The sequence below is a fragment of the Phyllostomus discolor genome, chromosome 9 (assembly GCF_004126475.2).
Source record: "Phyllostomus discolor isolate MPI-MPIP mPhyDis1 chromosome 9, mPhyDis1.pri.v3, whole genome shotgun sequence".
Taxonomy (NCBI): domain Eukaryota; kingdom Metazoa; phylum Chordata; class Mammalia; order Chiroptera; family Phyllostomidae; genus Phyllostomus; species Phyllostomus discolor.
The window spans coordinates 37,138,694-37,162,841 of record NC_040911.2 but is presented as its reverse complement, the minus strand read 5'-3'; the positions used below and the strand labels follow the sequence as shown (position 1 = coordinate 37,162,841).

The window sequence follows — 24,148 nt, the reverse complement described above, 5'->3', positions numbered from 1 at the left end:
TCCACTGTTACATATACTTAGTTTTTCTTGCTAATAAGTTACATGTGTAATATCTATTATATGTATAATATATATGTTACTGCTTTCAGATGTATGGAGGTTCCATAAATATTGACCTAAAGAAATGGCCAGAGCAGGCTGTTTTTCCTTTTACACAAAGAATCAACACATTTGTGAAGAACTCACAGATGAAGAAACTTAGGCTAGGGGACTAATTCGTTAAGAAACTAAGCAGGCCTGGCTGGCATAGCTCAGTGGATTGAGCGCAGGCTGGGAACCAAAGTGTCCCAGGTTCGATTCCCAGCCAGGGTACATTCCTGGGTTGCAGGCCATAACCCCCAGCAACCGCACATTAATGTTTCTCTCCCTCTCTCTCTCTCTCTCTCTCTCTCTCTCTTCCCTCCCTAAAAATAAAATAAATTAAAAAAAAAAAAAAAGAAACTAAGCAGGGTGTGTTTACATAGCCCTCTCAGTCCTGGATTCCCTGTCTCCGGCGATAAGATCGTGCCTCTACATCCTGGAACACAGAGAGTACCTTTCCCGTGGAGACTTGCTTTCTTCCTTTGGGGGGAACAGAGAAGAGGTCAGGGTGTCCTCCCTGCACCAGCTGTTTTTCTAGTGACTTTAATTCAAAATAATCAATATGCCAAAGTGGCATGTTTGGGGGTGGCCTGCTTTGAGCCCCATCAGCTGCCTGAAGGTTCAGTGTTATTAAATGTTTATTGCCGTGTGTCTTTTGTTGTGATTAATCTCATTTTTGTCACTTGGCACATTGTGTGCCAAGGCCGGCTCTGTCTGGTCCCATGTTTGAGGTGTGCGTGGCCCTCGTCCTCAGCCTGGCAGTAGCCTGTGCACAAGGGCTCGGTGCTGGAGGGCACCTTTCCAAGCTGAGTGCTGGCTCCTTACTTGGCTGAATGACTTTTGATGATGCCTTTGATCTCTTTAAAGGCATCATCCTTCCCTCTTTCCCTCCCTCCTCAGTGAATGGGAACCTTAGAGCTACCTCAGGTGCAGTTTGCTGTGAGCATTCAGTGAGGTGGAAATCTGGGAGGCCTTTGTGCTGGTTGCTGGCGGTAATGCTGATAGTGCCACTGTGGCTGCTGTCAGGGCTGCAGTGTGAATGGCGACAGTGACCGGGTTCGTGCACTGGAGGGGATCAGGACCGAATAGCAGGTGAGTGGATGTTGGCGTGGCCTGGCTTTGAGGAACCAAAACAGGCCTCTCGGAGGAGGAGACAAGGTATGACTCGCCTGTGGCGCAACCCTCACAGCTGGGAAAGACAGCCTCGAGGTAGGGTATGCAGTCTTCTCTCGGAGAGTCAGTAGGAGTTTGCTGTGGAGGTGGAAGCACGGAGGGTAACCTGAAGAAAGCCCACCGGGTCCACGAAAAGGCCAGACACGAGAGAACTGACCTCAGTGGAGACGGAGTGTTTCATGGAGAGAGGCAGGCGGCAGAGCCCTGACCCAGGAAGCAGCAGAGCATTTCGTCCTGTTTCTCAGTGCAGATCACCTTTCTCAGGGAGGAGTTTCTTGCTCATAGTTAATTGGGTACAAGATGCGCGTGTGTTGTTTTTGTTTAGTCAGAGTTGTGTTTATTGTCCTTGTCTGTTTCCCTTCCTGAGTACCTGGTTTGGACAGATTTTTCCTTATTATCAAGATTGAAAAGATGATCATAGTGTTCTTACTCGTTTTTCCTCCTGTTTTAAACGTGGGTTCACGCACCCGTGCACTCAGGGTTCCGATGCTCCTGTGTTCCTCACTCTTCTCACGCCGGTAAGTGTGCAGTGGGCTCCCCTTGAGGGGCCCTGTGGAGCCAAGCTTAGGAAATAGAATTTCTCCCTTTTCTCTACCCCTTATCCAGAACTTTTCTATGAAATTTTATATTTTGTCATAGTATCATATTGAACTTTTCTGTTTTTATGACTTTATAGTGTTTGGGCACACTGCTGTCTTAAGGCTACATTTAATGTAGTAGTTCTCATTCCTCTGTGCTTTCTCGTGGAGGACTTGGGAGCCGTCGGCCTTGGTTGGCACATTGCTTCAGAGCTTCCGGCTTGAAGCACCGGGTCTGTAGCATCGTAGAGAGAACACGGCCTCGGAGTCTGGAGCTCTGGCCCCAGTCCTGCCATAAATGGTGAAAACACTCCGCTTCCAATGGCTGCCCGCACGTCCGACAGTTTGGGAGAGCTGCGAGACCCCAGTCAGGTCGGTCAGCCTGCCACCGCACTCCATGTTTTTACCTGGAAAATTAGGGGTTGGAACAGATGGGGTTTCTGAGGCATCTGTCCCGGAGCCCTGCTTTGATGGCGAGTTTGTACATGTTCTGTGAGATGAGTTTCCATGTCAGGTCAATGGGGATGTTCTGGGGCCTCCCAGAGACTTCATTTTGCAATATAACGTTGCGAAGATAGAGTGTGCAGGTACGCAGGTCATGTTTACCCAATTCATTTGACCAGGAAAATTCTTTTCATACAGCATCCTCTAAAATTAGAGGGTTCAATATAACACACTTTGAGAAACAATAGACTTATAAGTTTTAAGATTTCTTCCAGCTTTGAAAGTGTGTGGTTCTGTGAATATGCTAAAAGCTACCTGAGTGTCTGATACAGGCACACCTTGTTTTACTGCCCTTCGCTTTACTGTGCTTTGCAGACGGTGTGTGTTGTACAGATTGAAGGTCTGAGGCAGCCCTGGGTCGAGCGAGTCTGTCAGTGCCGTTTTTCCAGGAGCAGTTGCTCACTTCATGTCTCTGTGCCGTAGTTTGGTAATCCTTGTGATCTTTCAAACTTTCTCATTATTGCATTTGTTATGTTGATCTGTGGGTCAGTGATCTTTGATGCTATTACATAACATCTCAGATGATGGTTAGTGTTTTTTAGCCCTTAGGTATTTTTAATTAAGGTAGGTACATTGTTTGTTTGTTTTTAGACAAAATGCTAGTGCACACTTGGACTACAGCATAGCGTAAATAGAACTTACATGCATTGGAAAACCCAGAATTTCATATATCTCACTTCACTGTGACACTCACTTTATTGCTGCGGTCCAGAGCTAAACCCACATCTCCAGGATGTGCCTGTGTGTGGAATATATCTCAACAAGGTTTACACAATTTTTATCTTTTTTTAATCTTCAAAACCAACTACCTGGGATTATTTCTGTTTTTTTACAGCTTGTCTTTAATTCCTCTTTGAAAGAAACCCGCAAAGCAGCTTGCCCATTTGACAGTCTTTGCAGAGAATGCCATTCAATTCTAGGGAAACTTTTCAGAGTCACTTTCCTGATTATGGTTTCTGTTTGTTTCTCTCACACAAGCCTCTGTGCATACTAGGTCTTCTCCATTCGTTTTCTAGGTTTTTCTGTTTGTCTTGAATTGCTGTCTTCTTTTGAGTAGTGTGACTACTTTACGTTAGCGGATTCCATATTTCTGCGGTCTTTGTTTTTCTGAGTTAATTCTTTGCATTATCTTCTTTAGTGTTTGACAGCATCTTCTACATGAACCCATTTATTTTAAATTGAGTACTGTTTTTCATATAAATTTCTTTTCTGTAATTTTTAAAGGCAGTATGGTGTAACTGATAAAGCATGAGCTCAGCTCAAAATGGGCTTTTCCACATACTGGCTGTGTGAACTTTCGGAGCCTGTCCTGTCTGGAAAGAAATAAGGCAGTGACTTCCATGTCAGCCTTAAGTAGTGTAACGTGAATATGATGAAGCGCTGAGCACGTGGTGCTTGGCCAGGGCTTTTCTCATGCAGACAGAACTGTAGCTGTGTTGTAAATCCAGTAGGAAGCACTTTGCATCACAGATTTTGTGAAAATAATGTGCATAATTCTTGAGAGACCAAGGAACTCTTGTAGCTGGTGCATTGTTTAGCTCCTCTACCATTAGTGGTGCTTTTGGTTACATAACTCACTTTCCAAGGGGATTACTGTCCATTCATATGGAGATGCCGAAAACATAAATACTGTATTCCACTATTTGTACGTAAATCAGAGAGTTGTTGCCTGTGATCTAAAAGGCCTTCTGGGGAATGCCAAAAGAAATAGAAAAAGGCCCTGCTCCAAAAGAAATTTAAAATTGAATTGAGAACAGGGCACTGTGAATACATGCATGACAACGCAGTAAAAGGAAAGTGCCCAATGAATGGGCTCTCGTTGTGGGTGGGGCTGACAGGGGGGTGGGGCCCGAGGGAGGAAGGGAGGCTGGCTGGGATCGAGGAGGAGGCAGTGGAGCCAGGAGGTGAGGGAGGAGTGCTGGCCCGGAGTGGGAACAGGACCAGTTCCATCCAGCACCTCCACCTCTAACAGTCGTATGGCCCTCTGCAAAGCACACGGTTGTCTGATGGAGCCACCGATGTTTCTGTCATCTTACCTGCCACGTGATGAGAGCACCCCGTGTTAGGTTTTGTGATGCCGATGATGAGTCCAGAACAGGCTTGCGAAGGCGGCATTCTTTACAGGCTCTGTCGTCAGTACACACATCTTCAGCTACCTTGTTATGTCTAAATAATGCATCTTCATTTGGGAGCATGATAAATTACAACGTACCTCAAAGGGCAGGTAAAAGTCTTGTGTTCCAGAAATAACTACTGTTCACCCTTTGCTAGAGTGGAGTATTGACTGTAATCACCAGTTGAAGATCTGTTTCTTCTAGTCATTTACAACAGGCTCTGGGGGAGTTCTCATGTCAGAAATTTGTGCAGACCATGAAAGGACACGTGGAGATTCATAAAACATGCCATCATACAGAAATCTGTGTATGACTCACTTATCTGCAGTTTGCACGCATAGTCAGCAGTAGCGTGGTGTTCATTGCAATCCAGTTCTTAGCGACTTGCTGAGCTCCCCAGCTGCATTTCCTGAGATACGGCTCAAGGTCACCATCAGCTTTTGCCCATTTGCAAAGTCTCTCTCATGTCTCCTGTTGCTCACATTGGGTAGTCCCTTTCTTTTGTATGGAATTGTATTAACTAGAAATTTCAGAGACCTCTTCTTAGATTCTTTTTTTTTTATATTCTTTTTTTTTAATTTTAATCATTGTTCAAGTACAGTTTTCTCCCCCCACTCCCATTCCAGCCCACCCACCCAACCCTCCCCCATTACCCCCCACCCCTAGTTTTTGTCCATGTGTCCTCCAAATTTGGTCCTGTAAACCCTACCCATTCCCCCCTGAAATTCCCTCTTCTCTCCCCTCTGGCCACTGTCAGACTATCCCCTATTTCAGTGTCTTTGGTTATATTTTGCTAGTTTTTGTTTTGTTTTGTTTTGTTGTTTAGATTCCTGTTAAAGGTGATATCATGTGGTATTTGTCTTTCACTGCCTGGCTTGTTTCACTTAGCATAATGCTTTCCAGCTCCATCCATGCTGTTGCAAAGGGTATGAGCTCCTTCTTTCTTTCTGCTGCATAGAATTCCATTGTGTAAATGTACCATAGTTTTTTGATCCATTCATTTACTGATGGGCATCTAGGTTGCTTCCAGCACCTAGCTATTGTAAATTGTGCTGCTGTGAACATCGGGGTGCAAAGGTTCTTTTGAATTGGTGTTTTAGTATTCTTAGGATAGAGTCCCAGCAATGGAATTGCTGGGTCAAAAGGCAGATCCATTTTTAGTTTTCTGAGGACGTTCCAAACTGCTTTCCATAGTGGTTGTACCAGTCTGCAGTCCCACCAACAGTGCACTAGGGACCCCCTTTCTCCACATCCTCTCCAACATTTGTTGTTTGTTGCTTTGTTTATGATGGCCATTCTGACTGGTGTGAAGTGGTATCTCATTGTGGTTTTAATCTGCATCTCTCTGATGGCTAGATTCTTTTTGCATTTGCTCAACATTCTCTCTGTAAACACACCATCCCCATCAACTGTTCTGAGCAGACTGATTTGCTCCAGCGTGGGCTTCTGTTCCATGCGCTCACCCTCTCTCCTCCCCTTGGCCGCAGGGACCTTGCGCTCCTCTTTCCCTCCAGGCTCCTTGGCCAGTCCTTGTCCGTCTCTTTTGCTGCTCCCTGCTCATCTGCCCCAAATCCAGTGAGCATCCCCTGAGGGTATAGACAACAAATTATTCCCGAGAATTTGTGTTGGTTATGATATCTGGCACTGAAATCTGGTACTATCAATGAAAATGTGATATTCTTTGTCACACTGTGTGCTTGTTAAAAGAAAAAATATTGTAATTTAAACATTTTAAATGAATCATTCTATTGAAAGGCATGGTTTTATAGTGAACTAGTTATTTACGTAGTTAGAAAAATACTGAAAATATTTTCTACAAGTCAGCAAATTCTGACATTACCTGACACCACACTCACAGAGGTGGGCACAAGGGAAGAAGTGTAAGTCAACTTCATTCTAAATGTAGACATTGTAAATAGATATTAGCAAATTAAATCCAGTGGTGTTGTTTAGAAGGGCATGTAAGGGCCTGGTAGCACGTATCCTATGAAGGCAAGCATGGCTCAGCCTCGGGAGATGCCGTTCTGTCCTTCCCCACGTTGAGGAAGCAGTGGGTGGAACCACACCTGCCCGTCGGTGGATGTCCAAGTGGCACCGAATGGAAAGTGCTGTGAAACGCCAGACGGGCTGGTAGCTAATTAGAAGTAGAAAGGAGCTCTGTTTGGTAAAAATGGCATCTCTAAAAATGTGTAACAAACTAAACGGTGCAACTTCAGAACATCCTCATTAAAGGCGGATAGAGCAAGCATGCATGCCGTACCTGCTGATGTTCAGTATGTTAACCAGTGGTCCTAGCCAATTAAGCATGTTGTAAATAATTTTTAAAAATGTAAAATAGCTGCTGTTATTTACAAATGACTTAATAATCCCTGGAAAACTCAAGAAAAAAACAAAACCAGTTATGAGAATTCATAAGAGTGTCATAGCATGACATACGCAAAATCAATGAGCAAAACTCCAAAGTTTTCCTACACACCAGCAAGGTCCATGTAGGAAGTAAGCTGGAGAAGCACATCCCTTTCCAGTTGCCGCAAGTGGTAGAAAAATGCCCAAGGGTGCACCTACCGAGAAAGAAGTCCCGAATAATGAAAAATGTGCTGCGTCTCTGTAGTAACAGTGCAGTAGCTATCAATTATGCTGATTTTAATTCGGCAGTAAATATGCTCCGTTGAATTTGGCAAAGACTTGTGCTTTCGTTCTTTATGGTTTTCTCTGGAGGCAGATAAAACCAGCTAGTGTTTTTCTCATTTTACCAATGAGGAAACTGAAGCCTTTTTTACGACAGTTTTTACAACAGTGTGTCAGTGTGTAATGCACGAGATGGAAGTGTGTGTTGTGAGGTGCTCACTGCCTGGTGCTTGTCCCCGTGGCTGTTTCATCAGACCGGCCTGTTTTCTGTATGGTCTGCCGGTCAAGGTGGGTATATTTCTTTGAAAAATGAAACTGGGAAATGAGTACCAAATCGAGGATAATTCTCCTTTCTCTGCTGTGTCATGGATATTTTATTAAAAACTCCCACAGAGCATTTTTATTTTAAATTATTTTGGTGAAAAAGAAGGCGAAACATTTCCATTATTTTAATAACTTCATTGTGATTCCTCAGTGAGTGATCAGAACAGAACTAGAATTAATTTCGGACTCATGCTTGTTCTGGGGATAATGTCGTTAAGATCTGAAAATGGTCTGAGTACGTTCTGTTTCTATTAGAGTGATTAAAACAGAAAAAGCATGATAATTTGAAGTATGCAGTATTAGTTTTCTAAGTCTGTATAGCAAATTACTACCAATTTGGTGGTTTAAAACAACAGGACTCTTTTCTCATAGTTCTGGAGGCCAGAAGTCCTAAACCAAAATTCCCTGGGATGAAACATCAAGGTGTTTTCCCGGCAGCGCCCCCTCTGGAGGCTCTCGGGAGACTCTGTTTCTTGCCTGTGAAACCACTGGTGGCTGCCTGCATTCCCAGGCTTGTGGCCACACCACTGCAGTCTGTGCCTCTGCAGTCACATCGCCGCCTCTTCCGTGTGTGTCCACTCTCGCCGCCTCCCTTTCGTAAGGACACTTGTGGTTGAACACAAGGCCCACCTGCGTAATCCAGGATACTCCCACCATCCCAAGGTCCTTAATCACACCTGCATACACTCTCCCTGGGAGGGGGGGAAACGTATACTGTGGAGGGAATTGGAGAAGAGTTTGAATACTAGTCAATTGCTAGCTTGTTGACCTTGACCAAGCTACTTAACCTTTTGGAACTCAAGTTTCTTCATCTGAAAATGGAACTAACACACGTCCGGCTCAGGGAGTTTTTGAAAGAATTAAGAGAAGGGATATTGATACAAATACTACTTTCTTACCTGTCTTCTGAAGGGTGTGGTGTCATGTACAGTCATGCTTTAAGCCCCAGCTGTGGACAGGGTGCCAGTGGTGGCCCATTCAGAAATATACTGAGCGTGATAGGTGAATGTCATTAAGTTGGTGAACTGGGTGTGTGCATGAAACGGATAGTCGCTAACACTGTGGTTTCTGTGTAAACACACTAAATTGACTTTGTGTCTGATGCAGGAAAAGACTGTTCCTCCACAAAAGGGAAAGTTGGTTGTGATGGCTGTGCCGCTCCCTCTCTCTGCACACGCAGGCGCTTCCTGAGAGATTGACCTCTCACCCCCTTGGTCCGTTGGCCTTGTACTCACAGTCAGTGTGCACGTCTGGCTTCAGAGCTGTGGGCCCTGTGCATTCCTGGGAGTTCCTTCCACTGCATGTTTAGCTACATAGGAATTAGTGATACGGTGGCGTGTAGCTCTTGTCGGCATTCATAAGAGGATCAAATGTTGTGGTCTGACCTTCTGACCATGGAGTAAAGCGTTCCTGTGGAGCACGAGCGGTTACTGCGCCAGCCGTGGCCTTGGCGAGTGAGTCACTGGGCTTACAATGCTCCTGAGTCACAGACCGTCCTGCAGATCTGCTGGCTGACTCATCCCCGAGGTGCATTGTGTCCAAGAGGCCTCCCACAGTGACCGTGCGTCACTAAAGAAGATGAGAAATGTGGTAGGGGCTGGTTCCAAGGGAAGCAGGCAGCCCCTCTTCCAAGACCCTCCATGCCCCTGCCTGGGGGAGAGGGGAGCAGTGGGGCTTTGGAAAGGGTGTGGGGAAGAGCAGCAGAGGGCGGCACGGAGAAAAGGGTGTCTGCAGGGCAGGGTGGGGGCATGGGTGGCACGGGCACCAGGAGAGCAAGAAGGGAGTGCTCCCAGGCAGGTGTCATGGGAAGTAGGCTGTGTCAGGTCTCAGCACTTGGGATTTATGTTTATCATTGATGCATGGCACTTAACAGCTGTCATCGCCATGTTCAGGGCTTGATCTAACCTTTTTTTTCCCGGTGATGTTTTACAGGTGCTCTGACCAGGTGCTTGTGGCATCAGGTTGGCAGATGTTGAAAGAGATCTTTAGTGGACAGAAACACAATGTGTTTAACCAGGAATAAGTAGAACAGACGTTGGAGAGTCTGTCAGGTTCTAGACAGTGCTAGATAAATGCAAAAATCAGAAGTGTAAGCTGGCCCCTCAGAGGATGTTTTAAGTGTTGGGAGAGGAGGTGTATGTGAGGGCCAGAAGCCATCGGAGAAGAGCACTCTGGTGTCGAGTCGGAGCCCAGTATCGGCCGTGTGGTGGGCAGTGAGCGGGCTGTACGAGGGGAGGGTGCCGAGGGCGCACTGAGCTCAGGAGTGGCCTCGCACAATCACACAGCGCTGACCGGGATCCCTGGTCCGGGTGGGCACACACGGGGAGAGGACACGCAGCCCCTGTGCCTGGACAGCCACTCTGGTCACGAGGAGCTGGGTGAGCGAACGTCGTGACACGGCAGCCTCCTCGCACAAGCCTACAGGGAGGCTGCAGGGATGGTGGCGTGAGCCGAGCCCTCACTGGTCGACTCTCCCACCTGAACAAAGGGGTTCTGTGCCGCGACTGTGGGGACACACGGGAGTGCTTTCCCAGGAGCCTGTGAGCCACTGTCTCCTGTACTGCTCAGTTGGCCTTAAATGACTGTTAAGGAAGGGATGCTTTGAATTATGAAATTCTAGTGTTAATGACAGATGTTAGCCAGTGACTTTATGTTCCATTTTCCCTCAGTGTCAAATCAACAGTGCCTTGACGTCCTTCCACACTGCTTTGGAGCTGGCCGTGGACCAGAGGGAAATCCAGCACGTCTGTCTGTATGAGATCGGTGAGCACGCAGGCCGTCCGTCCAGCTTCCTGTCGCCAGCTGCCCCTCCCTTCTGGTGCCCTTTTCCGGCGTCAGTGTGTTCCGTTTGCATCTTTGTAAGATGCTTGCTGCCTTCTTGTAATAACAGGACTTTGTTATCATAGTACAAACAATAATGTTTATCCCAGCGATCTCGTTATTTCTTTATGATTTACTCTTTGTAGTATTTTGAATTTAGGATACCAGATGTTATCAGTGTTACTCAAATTAATTGACTAGAAACCATTTGTAAATTCCATATTCGACTGTACATTAGAATTCAAAACTGTTTTCTCCTCCGTCCCACCAATGTTTACCTGAGAAGAAAAACGCAGTGTGAGAGAGGGTTCGGCGTGTGGACCCCAGTCCCAGCTCTCCACCCACCCACCCGCTCAGGGACCTCGGCCGAGTGGGGTGTGCCCTGGTGGCTGCAGTGGGAGTTCAGGCGCCTCCCCTCGTCGCAGCTGAGGTTCCGATGAGACAGCACGCGGGAGGACAGGCAGGGTGCCTTGTAGGCAGAGGGCCCTGCACACGATAGCTGCTTCCTTTGGCTCCTCCCCTCCTGCAGTCTCTAAACAGACTTGGGACTAGCTATTTGCTTAATATTTCCTCCTCCTTCCCCAGGGTTGTTGGAATGATTACTTTGTTGACGGAACTGAAATTCTCCTGTCCTGTTACATTAGTAATTCCATAATCCTTTTATGTAACAGTTGCTGAGAAGCATAAATACAACTTAAAATTTTTAATAAGGGGTTCATACTCTTTAGAATTTCAGTGCATTACCAGAAGGTCACATCCTGTATCTCAGGAGAGGAATGAAGGAAAGATGAGGTAGTGATGGGAGTTACATAGGGAATTGGGGTTCCGAAAGCCACTGCGGAGAGATGGAAGGAGAAATGGAGAGTGCTGGGGAGGCAGTCGGCACCTGTCGGGGCAGGACCCCAGGATGCCCACCCCTTGCCCCCAGGAGACATGATTGTCCTCCCGAATCTTTTTAGAGAAAAGTGCAAACTAAAAGATTGCGAGTTGCCCAGTAAGCGGTATCATATTTTAAATGCCTTGTGTGTTTAGGGAGGGGAGGGGAGGTCTAATGCATTACAAAATGCATATTTATGCAATCTGAACTCTGCCGGGAGCCACTACGTAGGCCGGAGTGTGTTTCAAAGACCTTGACTACAAGACCTGACTGGGTGGCCTTTTCCACACACCATTGGAAAGCCTGTGACAGAGCTGAAGGAGCCCAGAAACCATTGAACCCAACTTCAGAACTTAACTCTGGAGAAAAGTAGCAAAATCAGAACTCAGGCTTCTTACTCAGGTCCAATGCTATCTTTCACCTCTAGTTGACCACTGAATCCCGGTTCTCCTCTTCCCCATAGTACACGGGGCAGGTCCCAGATGGCACAACTACTTCCTGATGATGTACCTGATACAGAATTTTCTTTTTATGGAGGCCAGTAACCTGGGCAGGAAAGAGGGTTGGCCTCCGATCCTCACGTCTTCCCTCCCGGGAGCCATGCGGCCTTGAGCAGGGACCACCACACCTTAGGTTTTCTCCCCGGTGAAGTGAGCGCACCGCCAGCCGCCCCGCAAGGCTATCGTGGGGTCAGAGGGATGAGTCAGTGCCTGGCACAGGGCTCGGCCTCTTGAAGGGGCTGGGTGGGCGGGAGTCCTGTTACCACAGTGGGGATGAAATCCCTCGCATGGTCCCTGCTGCCCTTCCTACCAGAATGCCAGTCTGCTGGTGTCTAGATCTGGAAAAGACAGCTCTCTCCTCAGCTCTACTACCAACCTGCTGACTGCTTGCTCTTTATCTCTCACGGTGGTCTGAGAATTGCTGGGGGTCAGTAATGAGCGAGGGAGTGCTGTAAGGCTTTGCGAGGTGGGCACTCTCTGTGTGAGCGGATGGCACTTCTTATCCTGTGCCCCCGCCTGCTCCTGGGCACGGACCTCTGTGCTTGGGTCACTCTCACAACTGTAGGCGACAAATTGGAGTATTTTTGTAGAAATCTTTATGTCACTTTCTTTTGGGCAGCATAATTAGTTGTGAAATCAAAAATGCCTTATCTTAAAATGGCACATAAGTATATTTAACAGGAAAAATAATTTTTGAAAAATCCTCAGGTAGCGTGACCCCGCACTCACAGGGGGTGGGAGCAGGACTGGAGACTTGCAGCTCACGGGTGGGCGGGGCCCGAGTCTCGCTGCAGTGCTCCGAGGTTGTGCAATGACGGTGTTTCTTTTGTAGGTTGGTGCAGCATGATAGAGCTGAATTTCCAGGATGCATTTGATTCCTTTGAGAGGCTAAAAAATGAGTCCAGGTGGTCCCAGTGCTATTATGCCTACTTAACCGCGGGTGAGTAGACCACTGCTGCCGTGAGCGAGCTCACACGCGTCGGTGGGTGGGGGGGGGATCACGGCAGGAAGAGGCTGAAGCTGTGTTCTCCCCGGCGCGTGAATGCTTCTGCTGCCCAGTCAACAGCAGCCCGGTGCAGCGTGCCCGGACCCTCTCAGCAGGACTGCCTCTGCCCCTTCCCCTCTGTCCCTCCGGGGCTGGTTTGGTCACGTGCTCTGTCTCGGAAATGCTTATTGCAAGGTTTTCCTTATTGTGGTGCATTTCCCTCTAAGCAGCCTCAATGTATCCCTCTGCTTTATTTTCTGAAATACGTTTTTTAACATGTCTTTTCATTTGTGTTTATGTCTTTGTTAAGTTTGTTAGTGCCTTGGTTACTACCAAGTTGCCTAGATTTCGAGTAGTCTGTGCCCATCTTGTTTTACCTGTTTGTGCTGTTGTATTTACAGCGTGATTTTGCAGAACACAAGATATTTCAACACTGCACATCCTTACAGAAGAAACATCTGTAATGTCTGATGTGGATGTGAGAATCTTGGGTTTTTGCCATTGTATGAGATAATTAAAGATATGCTGCCACCTGGTGGACGAAAGGGTTGTCTGCGCCCTGAGGGGCCTAAGTGCCATTGTGATGTTTAGAATTGTAGAGGTGGGAATTAAAGAAACCCACGTGGTGGTTGTCCATTTTCTGCTTCTGATGACGAATTCTCTGTATACAGCCATATTAGCGATTATGTTACTTAAAATTCAGGACTGGGCCTAAACATTGTTTTAATTATCTCTTTAATTCTTTGAATATTTGGGCTTAATGAAACATCTCCGTTCATTCCATCCCCTTAAGCTGTCCTTTAAAATGAGGTAGAATGGGCCGTGGTCAGCAGGTATGTGCTGGGTGTCCTAAAGCTGCAGTCCGTTAGCAATCAGGGTGGAGCCCGCCCGTACCCACAGCCCTGCTGCAGTCTCAAAGGACATGCGTTTTCATACAGCTCTGCAGCTTGTGTTCGAACAGGATTATTTTCAGTGTGCTGGTTAGTGTGCTGTATCTCCCACTTTAAGGGTGGTTTCATAGGATTCAGGCATCTCACATGAAAGTAGCAGCTGTTTACCCAGCGGCCTCCGTGGGCTCTGCACGTTGAGGGGCATATGAGCCAAGTGAGCGAGGCCAGCACAACAACCCAGCGGTTATCAGGGCGTAACTGGGTCATGCAGCCAACTGTGGGCAGCTAATTCTTTAATCTAGTTGCACACAGAACATGAAAAAATAAATGTACATGGTGGCTGTAAGGAGGAGCATTTATCTCCAAAGACGGGAAGTCCTAGGACTGTGCCGGCTGCAGGAGACGGTGCAGTGTGGGGGCCTCTGACAGGAGGTGTGTGAATAGCTCCACGACAGAGAGTGCGGGCAGGGAAGGATCGCTGTCAAGCGGTCAGAGAAGGCGCCTTCCTTGCAGGAGCTGCCGTGTGAGCTGGCAGTGAAGGACAGGCACACGGTGACAGGCGGAGCTGGAGAGGGCGGGCGTTCCGGACCCGAAACACTGCCGCCACGGGCGTCTTCCCTAGTGCTGGTTTCTGTGCGTGTGGCCGAATAGATGTGAACGTAAAATCTGTTCTAACCGTCTTTACCATTTTAAGGGTAGAGTTCAGTGGCCTTAAGTACATCCATATTTTCTAATGCAGCCATCACCCCTGTGCGCCTCCAGAACTGCGTTGTCACCCCAAACTGGAGCTCTGTGCCTCTAGACGGTAACTCTCCAGGGTCCCCTGTCCCCAGCCCCTGGCAGCCACCACTCTGCCCTCTGTCTCTGTGAGTTTGACTGTTCTCTGTACCCCATATAAGTGGAATCACAGAATCTGTGTTTCGTGTCTGGCTTATTTCACTTAGCGTGTTATTAGAGTTCATCTATGTTGTAACATGTATCAGAATTTCATTCATTTTTAAGGCTTTGCCTGGGGCTTGGGGTGGGTTGAGGATGGTCTCTCAAAATCTTACCATCTTTACGGCTCAGCCTGACAACTAGTTCCGCAAAGCTTCCTTGATCACGCCAAAGAGAAATAATCCCTCCTCTTTCTGAGCTTTCCCACAAGCACTTTGTTTTCTCTGAAGACCCATACTGCTGTGTACATGGTAGCGGTCAAACCGTGCGTGCGTCTCACCTCTGGAGCTGCATGCACATTCCTTCAGGGTGCGAGCACATGTGTTGCTTGCTGGTGGCCCGCTGGTGGTCCGCGCCAGTGAACACATGCAGGGTTCCCATGACTTTCTTTCCAGGCACAGGGATGTTCTTCTCCCAGGAGGAGCTTTCAAGATCCTCTTGGCCTCTCCTGGCTTTTTCCTACTTTCCTTTTCAGTCTACTTCCTGAGCACGTGAGCTGCCCCTGAACTGCACGCTATGATTTGGTTGCACACGAAGCTGTCTCCCCAGCAAGAAGACCAGGGCCATGGCCTCCCCGTGTCCCTCGAAGCTCTGGGCACCTAGCGCCTGGAAACAGGGGTTCAGTCAGTGGAAGGATGACCGGCAGGATGCTCCCATTTTCTCATTGGGAACATTTCCATGTATCACCCACCTAGTAACCCTTTGTGGCGTTTTCCTCCAGATACTTAAGCAATGTAATGATGGTTTCTTCCAGTCTGTCAGGGAGCCACCGGTGATGTGGAGGGGGCACAGATTGTCTTTAAAGAAGTTCAGAAGCTCTTCAAAAGGAAGAACAATCAGATTGAACAGTTCTCAGTGAAAAAGGTGCGTTGGGCCTGCTGACGTGGGGCATTGTTTGTAATGGGCGTTGTAACAAGCTCTACCTTAGATGGGTTTTGGGCAAGCCTATTTTTTTTTCTTTTAATCATTGTTCAAGTACAGTTTTCTCCCCGCTACTCCCATTCCAGCCCACCCACCCAACCCTCCCCTCTTCCCCCCATTACCCCCCACCCCTAGTTTTTGTCTATGTGTCCTCCAAATTTGTTCCTGTAATCCCTACCCATTCCCCCCTGGAATTCCCTCTTCTCTCCCCTCTGGCCACTGTCAGGCTATCCCCTATTTCAGTGTCTTTGGTTATATTTTGCTAGTTTTGTTTTGTTTTGTTGTTTTGGGCAAGGCTATTTAAAGTTGGCAGCTTGCCACATAAAATGCAGCCCCCCACTGTGGAGAGAATTTACTCCTTAGGTCGTGCTTCTGCTCTGAGTGGAAAGTGTGTGTTCTCCTGCAGATGGTTAAAGCAGTTGCTTTTCGAGGGAGCAGGGAGATCACAGACCCTGTGGAGGTCACGAGCACGTCTGAAGAGGGACGGCACCTGTGTACAGGGTGCGGCAGTTCCAGCGGGACAGACAGCAGCAGACCCTATCCAGACTGTTGCCTCTCAGTGTAGTGAACACACCATGTTTTGAGCTAATTAAAAAAGATAGTTTGCATCACATTTACCAGGAGAAAGTCCCGGGACGGTAGGGACAGTGTCCATGATTTATCCTACACTTTTAAGAATAAACTTGAGCTGAGTTACTGTGGGTTACACGACAACTTGTCATATCCTAAATATCCCACAGTTTTAACTTTGTAAGTTTTTATGGAATAAGCAGTTAGTGACCTAGTTTGAGTGCAAACGAGATTGTACTATGGAATGCCACTGAGAGAGCTGCAACTTGGAAGAAGATTAAAAACTCAGAAAAACCATAACTAAAAGTCACCTAGTTTTTCATCCTCCTTATAAACCCATTGAGTTATTGTCACCCAGCTTTTATAAATCCCTTTGACTTAACCTGAAATCTAGTTTCATCCCAGAGTTTTCAGAATAAATCCTGAAACATGATAATAGACTGAGTTGAATGATGAGTGAAAGGCATAGGTACCGATATATTAAAAATTAGAAAGCAAAAATTTTTTATAGAAAATGTTTCATTTTTTGCTCTGTGGCAGAGGGCCGTTCATGTCAAGTAGGAACTGTGTACTGTTAAATGTCCCCAAAGCATACTAGTCACGCTCCCTCTTGCAGGCAGAGAGGTTCCGGAAGCAAACGCCCACCCGGGCGCTGTGCGTGCTGGCGTCCATCGAAGTGCTGTATTTGTGGAAGGCCCTCCCCAACTGCTCCTTCCCCAACCTGCAGAGGATGAGTCAAGGTAAAAAAAAAAAAAAACAAAACACAAAAAAACCACACACACAAAACCATATACATTGGCTTGCTTCTTCAGTTTCTCATTAATATTCCCTGATTCAGAGTGCACGTCTGTGGTTCTTGGCTCGATGACGCAGTGACTAAGGGAACTCAGGCGCTCAGGGGCCTGGTGTGGGAAGCACTAGAGTGCTCAGACCTGCTTGTCGTGTCGGCAGTGTGGGGTGCCGCACCCTGACTGTGCTCATCCTGCAGCCGTGGGGGTTGCTGGAAGTGTGTTTTTCTCAACAAAGTTCCTTCGTTTCTTACAGGTTTGATTCACACTCATTAAATTGCACAGGTATTAAGTGTAAGGTTCAGTGAGTTTTGACAAACATACGCTGCAGCATCCACCAGCACAATCAAGACAGAGAACATTTCCACCACCAGAGATCTCCTTGGTGGCCCCTCCTAGACAGTCCCTGCCCCCAGGCAAGCTCTGCTCTGAGTTGGCTCCAGAGGTTACTTTTTGCCTGTCCTTGAACTTCATATAAGTGGGACCAGACAGTGTATACTTTTTAGTGCTTGACTTTGACTTTGTTTATTATAACCTGTGCGCTTGATCCACCATGGAGCCTGTGTTGGTAGTTCGTACCTGTCACTTGCTGAGTGGTGCTCCACTGGATGGCTCTGCTCATACCGTCATTCCTCACTGATCCTCCTCCGGGACACTCGGTCTGTGTCTGGCTTTTACTGCTACCAGCATAACTGTACTAGCTTCTTGTTTGGACATCACACACTCATTTCTCTCGAGTAAATAACCTAAGAGTATAATTAGAAGCCTACACTTTTAATGCATAGATTCAAAAAGCATAAATCCACAGATTATGGCAATATAACCTTCATAAAGTTGTATTTATTGTGGTGGTAGGAAAAGTTCACAGAAGAAATTAAACGTTTACATAAAATAATGCGCGGGTATCAGTGCTGCTAGTCCGAGGACGGCACAGTGCGTGGCGGAGCTTCTGGCTTCCTACACCCCGCAGCTCCGTCCTCCTGGGAGCAGGCAAGTGCATCACGCAGCTGGGAGTACAGTTACAGGATGAGACTAACACACAAACCCTTACCTCCAAAATGACAGTTTCACAGAAAGTAATTATCGTGGAAGTGTGTCCTTATTCACATAATATGCTGCCTTTTCCCAAAAGAGATTTAGTATTAATATTTTGGACTTATTCAAAAATACATAGTTGTTAGTCACTGTAAAAAAAATGTGTCAGCTTTCTCTACATTCATGCTTGTTTTTGATGAAATCCAGCATTTTCCATCGAATCACATGCTTTTACCATCAGACTTCCCTGCAGTTGCCAGCCTCAAAGCTTAAAACTTTCTTCAGTGCTGATGTTCCGGAGACCAAAGTACTGAAACTCCAAAAGGAGTTGTTCACGGAGGCCCTGAAAGGAGAGTAGGCTTGTAACCCTCCTGAGGGGACTCTTGGAAAGGAAACAAAATTTTCTTGGGTGCACAAGTTCCACTGTGTCCATTTTAAAAGCTATGCATAACTTTAAACCCATCCTAGTTCTTGACCCAAGTCTAGATATCTGCTGATCTAACACAAAGCAGTAAAGAATGTGAAGTTAGTGCAGGCTCATGAATTTAATTTAATAATCAAACTACAAATATAAAATAGGCAGTAATTGACAGGCACAAGGACGATTCTCACTACATGTGAGTAAATATTCTGCAAACCCCGTTCTCGATATCCCATAAATAACAAAGATGTAGTTGTGGAGAGGGAGTAAAAATGAGGTAACGCTTTAATATCTTTGTTAAAAGTTTGCCCACTTGTAAGATCTATTAATGAGATCACACCATTCCCCAGTGTTAAGCAGTAATGATCCAAAATTGTTTCCTCATGTACAGTACAGGGCAGATCTTTGAAGACAAAGGTAGTGGGGACTGGGGATCATATGCATTCATGAAGCTCCTTTCATCTGGCCCTCATAGGTGCATTCATGTCTTCAGAGTCTCCGTGGTAACCCCCTTTGCAGGCAGAGTTAGCTGGATTCTTACACCCTTTTCTGTGGTTCCGTTTCTAGCCCTTCCCCACCCACCCTCCCATTCCACTACATTCTTCCATTTTAAAGATGTGTCTGTGTATTAGCATTCAGAATGATCCTATTAAACTAAATCACACCGCATCATTTCTCAGTTTTAGACCCACGGGTAAAAGCCCAAGTTCATTCAGTGGTCTGCAGTGCCCCGCAGTCTGAACTCACACATTGCCTTCGATTCCATTGCCCTCACTGCTCTTCCTCCTTGCTCACTGGGCTCCAGCCATACTCCCTCTTACTGTTCTCGAACCGGCCGGCACGTGCTGGCCAAGGGTTTCTGCAGTGTCTCTTCTTCCTACCTGTGAACACGCTTTCAAACATGCACATGTTTCCTCCTCCACTCATTTCCTTCGGGTCTTGACTCAGATGTTACCTGGTCAGGGAGGCTTGAACTGTGCCTTTCCGACTCATGTGCATACCTCATCTCTCTTCCTGCCTTTATTTTTCACCCTGGTACTAACACTTCCTTAACGTCAGGTTAAACACTTCTCCACAAAAGGTTAGTTTCTTAAGGGCAGGCATTTTTTCCACTTTGCTACTGTTGTATTTCAAGTACCTAGAACTTTCTAGCACATAGTTGGTGCTCAGTAAATATCGAATGAGTGAGTGCATGAACTGCATTCCACTTTCCTTAATACTACTGCCTTAAGATCATTTGAGTACCATTTATATGGAGCTATTCCCAGCCTAGCCTTTCGAGGCAACTCCTGCACCTGTAGGGTCAGGTTCTGTTCTTCACATTCACTTCCTGCCACTCTCCCCAACTCCTCCAGTGCCTTCCAGTCAATAGTATGTACATCTGTGTGCACATACAAGCATACAACCGTGTGTGTATGTATGTATATGTATACATAAAATATTACTAAATCTCAGTATACTTACTGGTTCATAGAAATACAATTACTTCCTTTCCTCCTTTATGTTTCCAATTTCTACTTTTTTCATTTCCTTGGAAAACTTCCCTGTGACCCTCCACGTGTGGTCCCGCCCTCCACAGCAGACGGCAAGCTTCCTGAAGTGGAGGGATCCAGTCCGACCCCTTCCCAGAGACTATGGTCAGCAGCCCCCATACAGACATGTAAAGGGCCTGTTGCGTGGTTTATGAAGTTAACATGGTGCAGTTTAGCAATACATCAATAGACTTAATTTTTTTATGGAATTTTTAGGTTCACAGCAAAATTGAGCAGATACCCACATGAGCTCCCCGCCCATCCTCCACACATACTGCCCCCCAACCATTGGTACCCCCGACCAGAGTTAAACCTGATGAGCCAATACCAACTCCTCATTGTCACCCAAAGTTCATAGTGTTTCCATAGGTTCACTCATTGTGTTGTGCATCCGGTGGGGCATGACACCTATGTAAGGGCATGTATCACGCATACAGACAGCGTCACACAGAATAGTTTCACTGCCTCAAAATTCCCTGTGCGCCACTGGTTCATCCCACCCTCCCTCCCCGCCCCTGGCAGCCAGGGCCTTGTCCCTGCCCCCACAGTTTTACCTTCTCCAGAGTGCCATAGTTGGAACCATATAGAAGTCTTTCCAGATTGTCTGCTTTCACAAGTCACCACGTGATGCAGTTCTGAGTTTTTCTGGTCCTCTGAAGTTAGTATGTTTGCCATTCTTTGACTAAGGACATTCACTAATGGTTGAGGAAGGGGAACCTTTTGATTTTCGGGGGCCGTAATTTTGAACTGAGTTCATGTGAGCAATGAAGTGTACTTAACTCTTGATGGCATTTAAGGCATTAAGTGAATGCATTTCCTTCCTGCTCTTTTCTCTTTAAGCCTGCCATGCAGTGGATGATTCATCTGTCGTTGGATTAAAGTATTTGCTTCTCGGTGCCATACACAAATGTCTGGGGAACTCGGAAGATGCTGTTCAGGTAAACTGTCGCAGTGGTTGTGGCTAAGAAAAGTAAACTGCGAGAACCTGCAGATGTGCTCTCGAGGGAGAGAAACGAGTGCGGGCTGAGCAAAGCCAGACCCCCCATGCCAATGTGGGCTGTATCTACTTTATGTTAGAAGTTGGCGACGGTTAATACTGGTTTTTAGTGGAACTCCGGTTCCCACAGTACCTCTTTCCAGCCGCCTCCATTTGTCTGGTACTAGCTTTTAACAAAATATGACAGTCTTGTTGGAGGAGGAGGAAATGCAAACACAGTTTTGGATGAGCGGAGCGAAGTCTTACCCTCAGATAAGTACGGCAGCGTGTTCATCCATGTGGGTCGGTGTGTGCTCACGTTCCGTGTCTCTGTAACTGCAGGTCACTGGTGTGTGACTGAAGGGGGCCGGGTTAGGATACGCTGGGTGCATAAGATGTGGAAAAGAGCCATTCATTATTTTCAAATAGAGTTGGAGGGATTTCTCTGAGGGTTTTTTTTGTTGTTTGTTTGTTTGTGTTGTTAGGTTGTTGTTTTTTTTAAAGTATATCCCAGTGTTATGTTGAATACTCTTTGAGAGTTCATGTACAATAATAAGAGTCTTGAGCTTTTAAATCCTGGAGTGTTGATGTACTTGTATTTTAATTTTAATTTTAAATTGATATTTCAGTGTAGAGTATAATAGTTATTATATAGCTCTAAATAGGTCATTTTTGTCATACGCTTAAATATCAGCTAGATACAGTCAAGATACATGCCACTAGATGGTTCTTGGGCCCTGGCTGGGTACTCAGTTGGTTAGAGCATCATCCCAATACACCAGGGTTGCAGGTCCAATCCCCATTCAGGGCACATACAAGAATCAACCAGTGAAGGCATAAGTAAGTGGAACAACAAATTGATGTTTCTCTCTCTCTCAAAATCAATAAATTTTTAAAACAATTTTAAAAAGATGGTTTTAGCTTGTGTGCTTTCTGTTTTAGGTGTTAAAGTCAGGTGTTCTGACTTAGAGACAGATAAAGATGTCCTCATCAATAAAACCAATGGAAGCTAGTGTGCCAACTGTAAAGATAAGCAGTGCAAATGGGGCTGGCTGGTGGGCAACACTGTCCTGAGAAGGCTCACCAGACAAGCTGGCAAGCACTCCTCAAACATGGGTGAGGGTGGAGGGGAAGGAATGAAGATGCAGGACGAAGAGGAAATCTGATACAGAATACAGAAGTGGGATGAGTCCCTGTTCTTGTGTCCTGAAGATGTGATGAGCCTAGTTAGGGAAATCAGTTAATTCCAATGACATTTGTCTCACTTCCAGTTCTTTCAGCGAGCTGTTAAAGATGAGTTGTGTCGTCAGAATAATTTATACGTTCAGCCATATGCTTGCTATGAACTTGGCTGTCTTCTATTAGACAAACCAGAGGTAAGATGTTATATATTTTCTTAAATAAAATTCATCACCAAAAACGTGCTAGTGAGCAGTCACAAAGCAGCCTTCTTTTAAAATAAATTGATTAAATAGTGTTGGTTTTTAATTTTTGTTTCACATAGGGTAAGTCCAAGAAGCTACTAATTTTATCTGTTTAGGAGATAATTTCTTCTCTGGAATTAGGTTTTTGGACAAAAACTTGTTTGAGGGAAGATCGCTGCCATGCTGAAGAGCACAGAATTGTGCTCTTATGACTCTGGCTGAGCCGTTGGCCGCAGTGTGTGATGCCGGTGAAGTTACCGAGCCGCACGCCTTCCTCCCGACCTGCAAAAGGGAGGACAGACTCCCAACTTGCCAGTTTGGTAAAGACAGTAGTGAGAATAAATGAGGATGATGGAGATGATTCCTTAACAAACTTTAGAATGTCTTATAGCTTTAAGTTGGCAGTTACTATGAAGATGTATATATAATGGGTCAGGTTTTAGAAAAAATGGGATTTCAGTAGTGTTAGATTTACCTGGTACCTTCTTTTGGAAGCTCAGTTGCATAATATTGGCTTTTTAAATTCTAATTTTTAGTAAATTCAACTCAGTTTTCAAATATATGGACTTTCTAAAAGTTAAGTCAAATCAATGGAAATGATTGTAGCATAACCCTTAAATATGTAGCCCTTAGATATACAAGGAGCTATAACTTACCAACCTCAAATAAACCTTTTAATTATCACCAATTTTAGGTCATTTAGTAATATCTTAAATTATTATAATTTTTATACATTGTTATCATTTATAGGATTATAATGCAGATTCTGAAAAATTATTTTCAAGTCATTCCTTTATGTAGACTCACTATATTAAAGAAAAATGGAATTTTACTTTAATGAGTGATTGACTCACCTCTGTGACTACTATGAACTGTTTTAAATAACACATCCTATTATAACATTTTCTGCATGAGTTTCTATAAATACAGGTGGTGAGCAATATTTTTTTTACATTCATAGACTGCAGCAAGAGGCAGAACTCTACTTCTTCAAGCAAAGGTAAAAACACCGTCGCTCCCTCTTCCTAGTGGGCCTAAGTCTGTAGCATGCACTTGAGTCTGAATTCAAGAAAGTTTGTGAACTGATTGTTCTGATTGGTATTTCTGAAAAGGAAAAGTGGTGATAATTGAATCCGCAAACACTTGAGTTTTAAGTGAAATGACAAATTCCCTAAGACAGTCCTGCAGAATCTTTCATTCTGCTTTATAAACACTTCTAATCTGGGAAATAACTTTTGATATTTCACAACCAGATTCTTGAGTTAAGAATTTCTAACAGCAGCCGACACTGAGCATAAGCGAAGACCACTGTGTCAGGAGTCACGTGAGGAAAATTTTACAAAGACAGCATTAATGACATTCATTTGGCATTTTAAAAATGAACACACAGTTCAACATTGGGGAAATAAGAAAAAAATTAAGTGGATGTAAAGCCTTTGGAGTGTGAGGGATTTCCTTTGGGAAGTACGAAACTTAGTGGGGTTTAAACTGCTGTCTTTCAGAAAGCTTAGCGAAGAGAGTCCGTAAGTGTCTGTCTTTGGTCTTTCAGGAGGATTTCTCTGGCTACGACTTTGAAAACAGACTGCATGTCCGCATCCACGCTGCTCTGGCCTCTCTGAGGGAGTTGGTTCCTCAGTGACAGGCCCGGAGTTCCCGCTCTGCCTCTTCCCACCTGGGCTCCGCACTTTAAAATAAAAGCAGAGGACACAGCTCACGTGAAGATCGGCTTTTCTTCTGAAAACCACCTGTGCCAGGGACACATTTTCCCCGTTAGGCTGACATAGTAAAGATCTAGCTAAAAGTAATAACGACGACGATAATAGTAATTATGACTAACCACCTGGGGAGAGGGTTAAGTGACCTTGTTCAAACATTTTAGTTTTGTGATTTATTATTTTTAAAATAAAATCCAGCTAAATATTCAACCTGTGATCTTGTAGGAACGCCTACTTTAAGCACACATCTGACTGGGAACACTAAGAGGCACCTGTAAAATTATTAACGGTATCATGACATAGCATTTATATTGTGTTTTGAACAAAATAAAAGTGCTTTCCAGTGTTTTACTTTG

The 24,148-nt window shown here is 45.6% G+C and overlaps 1 protein-coding gene across 1 annotated transcript in view; it reads left to right on the top strand.

Annotated features, from left to right (window-relative positions):
• The window catches only part of TTC39C (tetratricopeptide repeat domain 39C), a 97,304-nt gene extending 73,306 nt beyond the window's left edge, over positions 1 to 23,998 (top strand). Inside the window, exons 7-14 of the mRNA XM_028524726.2 lie at positions 10,072 to 10,165; positions 12,432 to 12,539; positions 15,165 to 15,274; positions 16,518 to 16,641; positions 20,518 to 20,615; positions 21,925 to 22,029; positions 23,039 to 23,077; positions 23,627 to 23,998. Of these exons, the coding sequence (XP_028380527.1) occupies positions 10,072 to 10,165; positions 12,432 to 12,539; positions 15,165 to 15,274; positions 16,518 to 16,641; positions 20,518 to 20,615; positions 21,925 to 22,029; positions 23,039 to 23,077; positions 23,627 to 23,716 (768 nt within the window). The 3' untranslated portion in view covers positions 23,717 to 23,998. The remainder of the gene's footprint in view (positions 1 to 10,071; positions 10,166 to 12,431; positions 12,540 to 15,164; positions 15,275 to 16,517; positions 16,642 to 20,517; positions 20,616 to 21,924; positions 22,030 to 23,038; positions 23,078 to 23,626) is intronic.
• Positions 23,999 to 24,148: the final 150 nt, after the last annotated feature.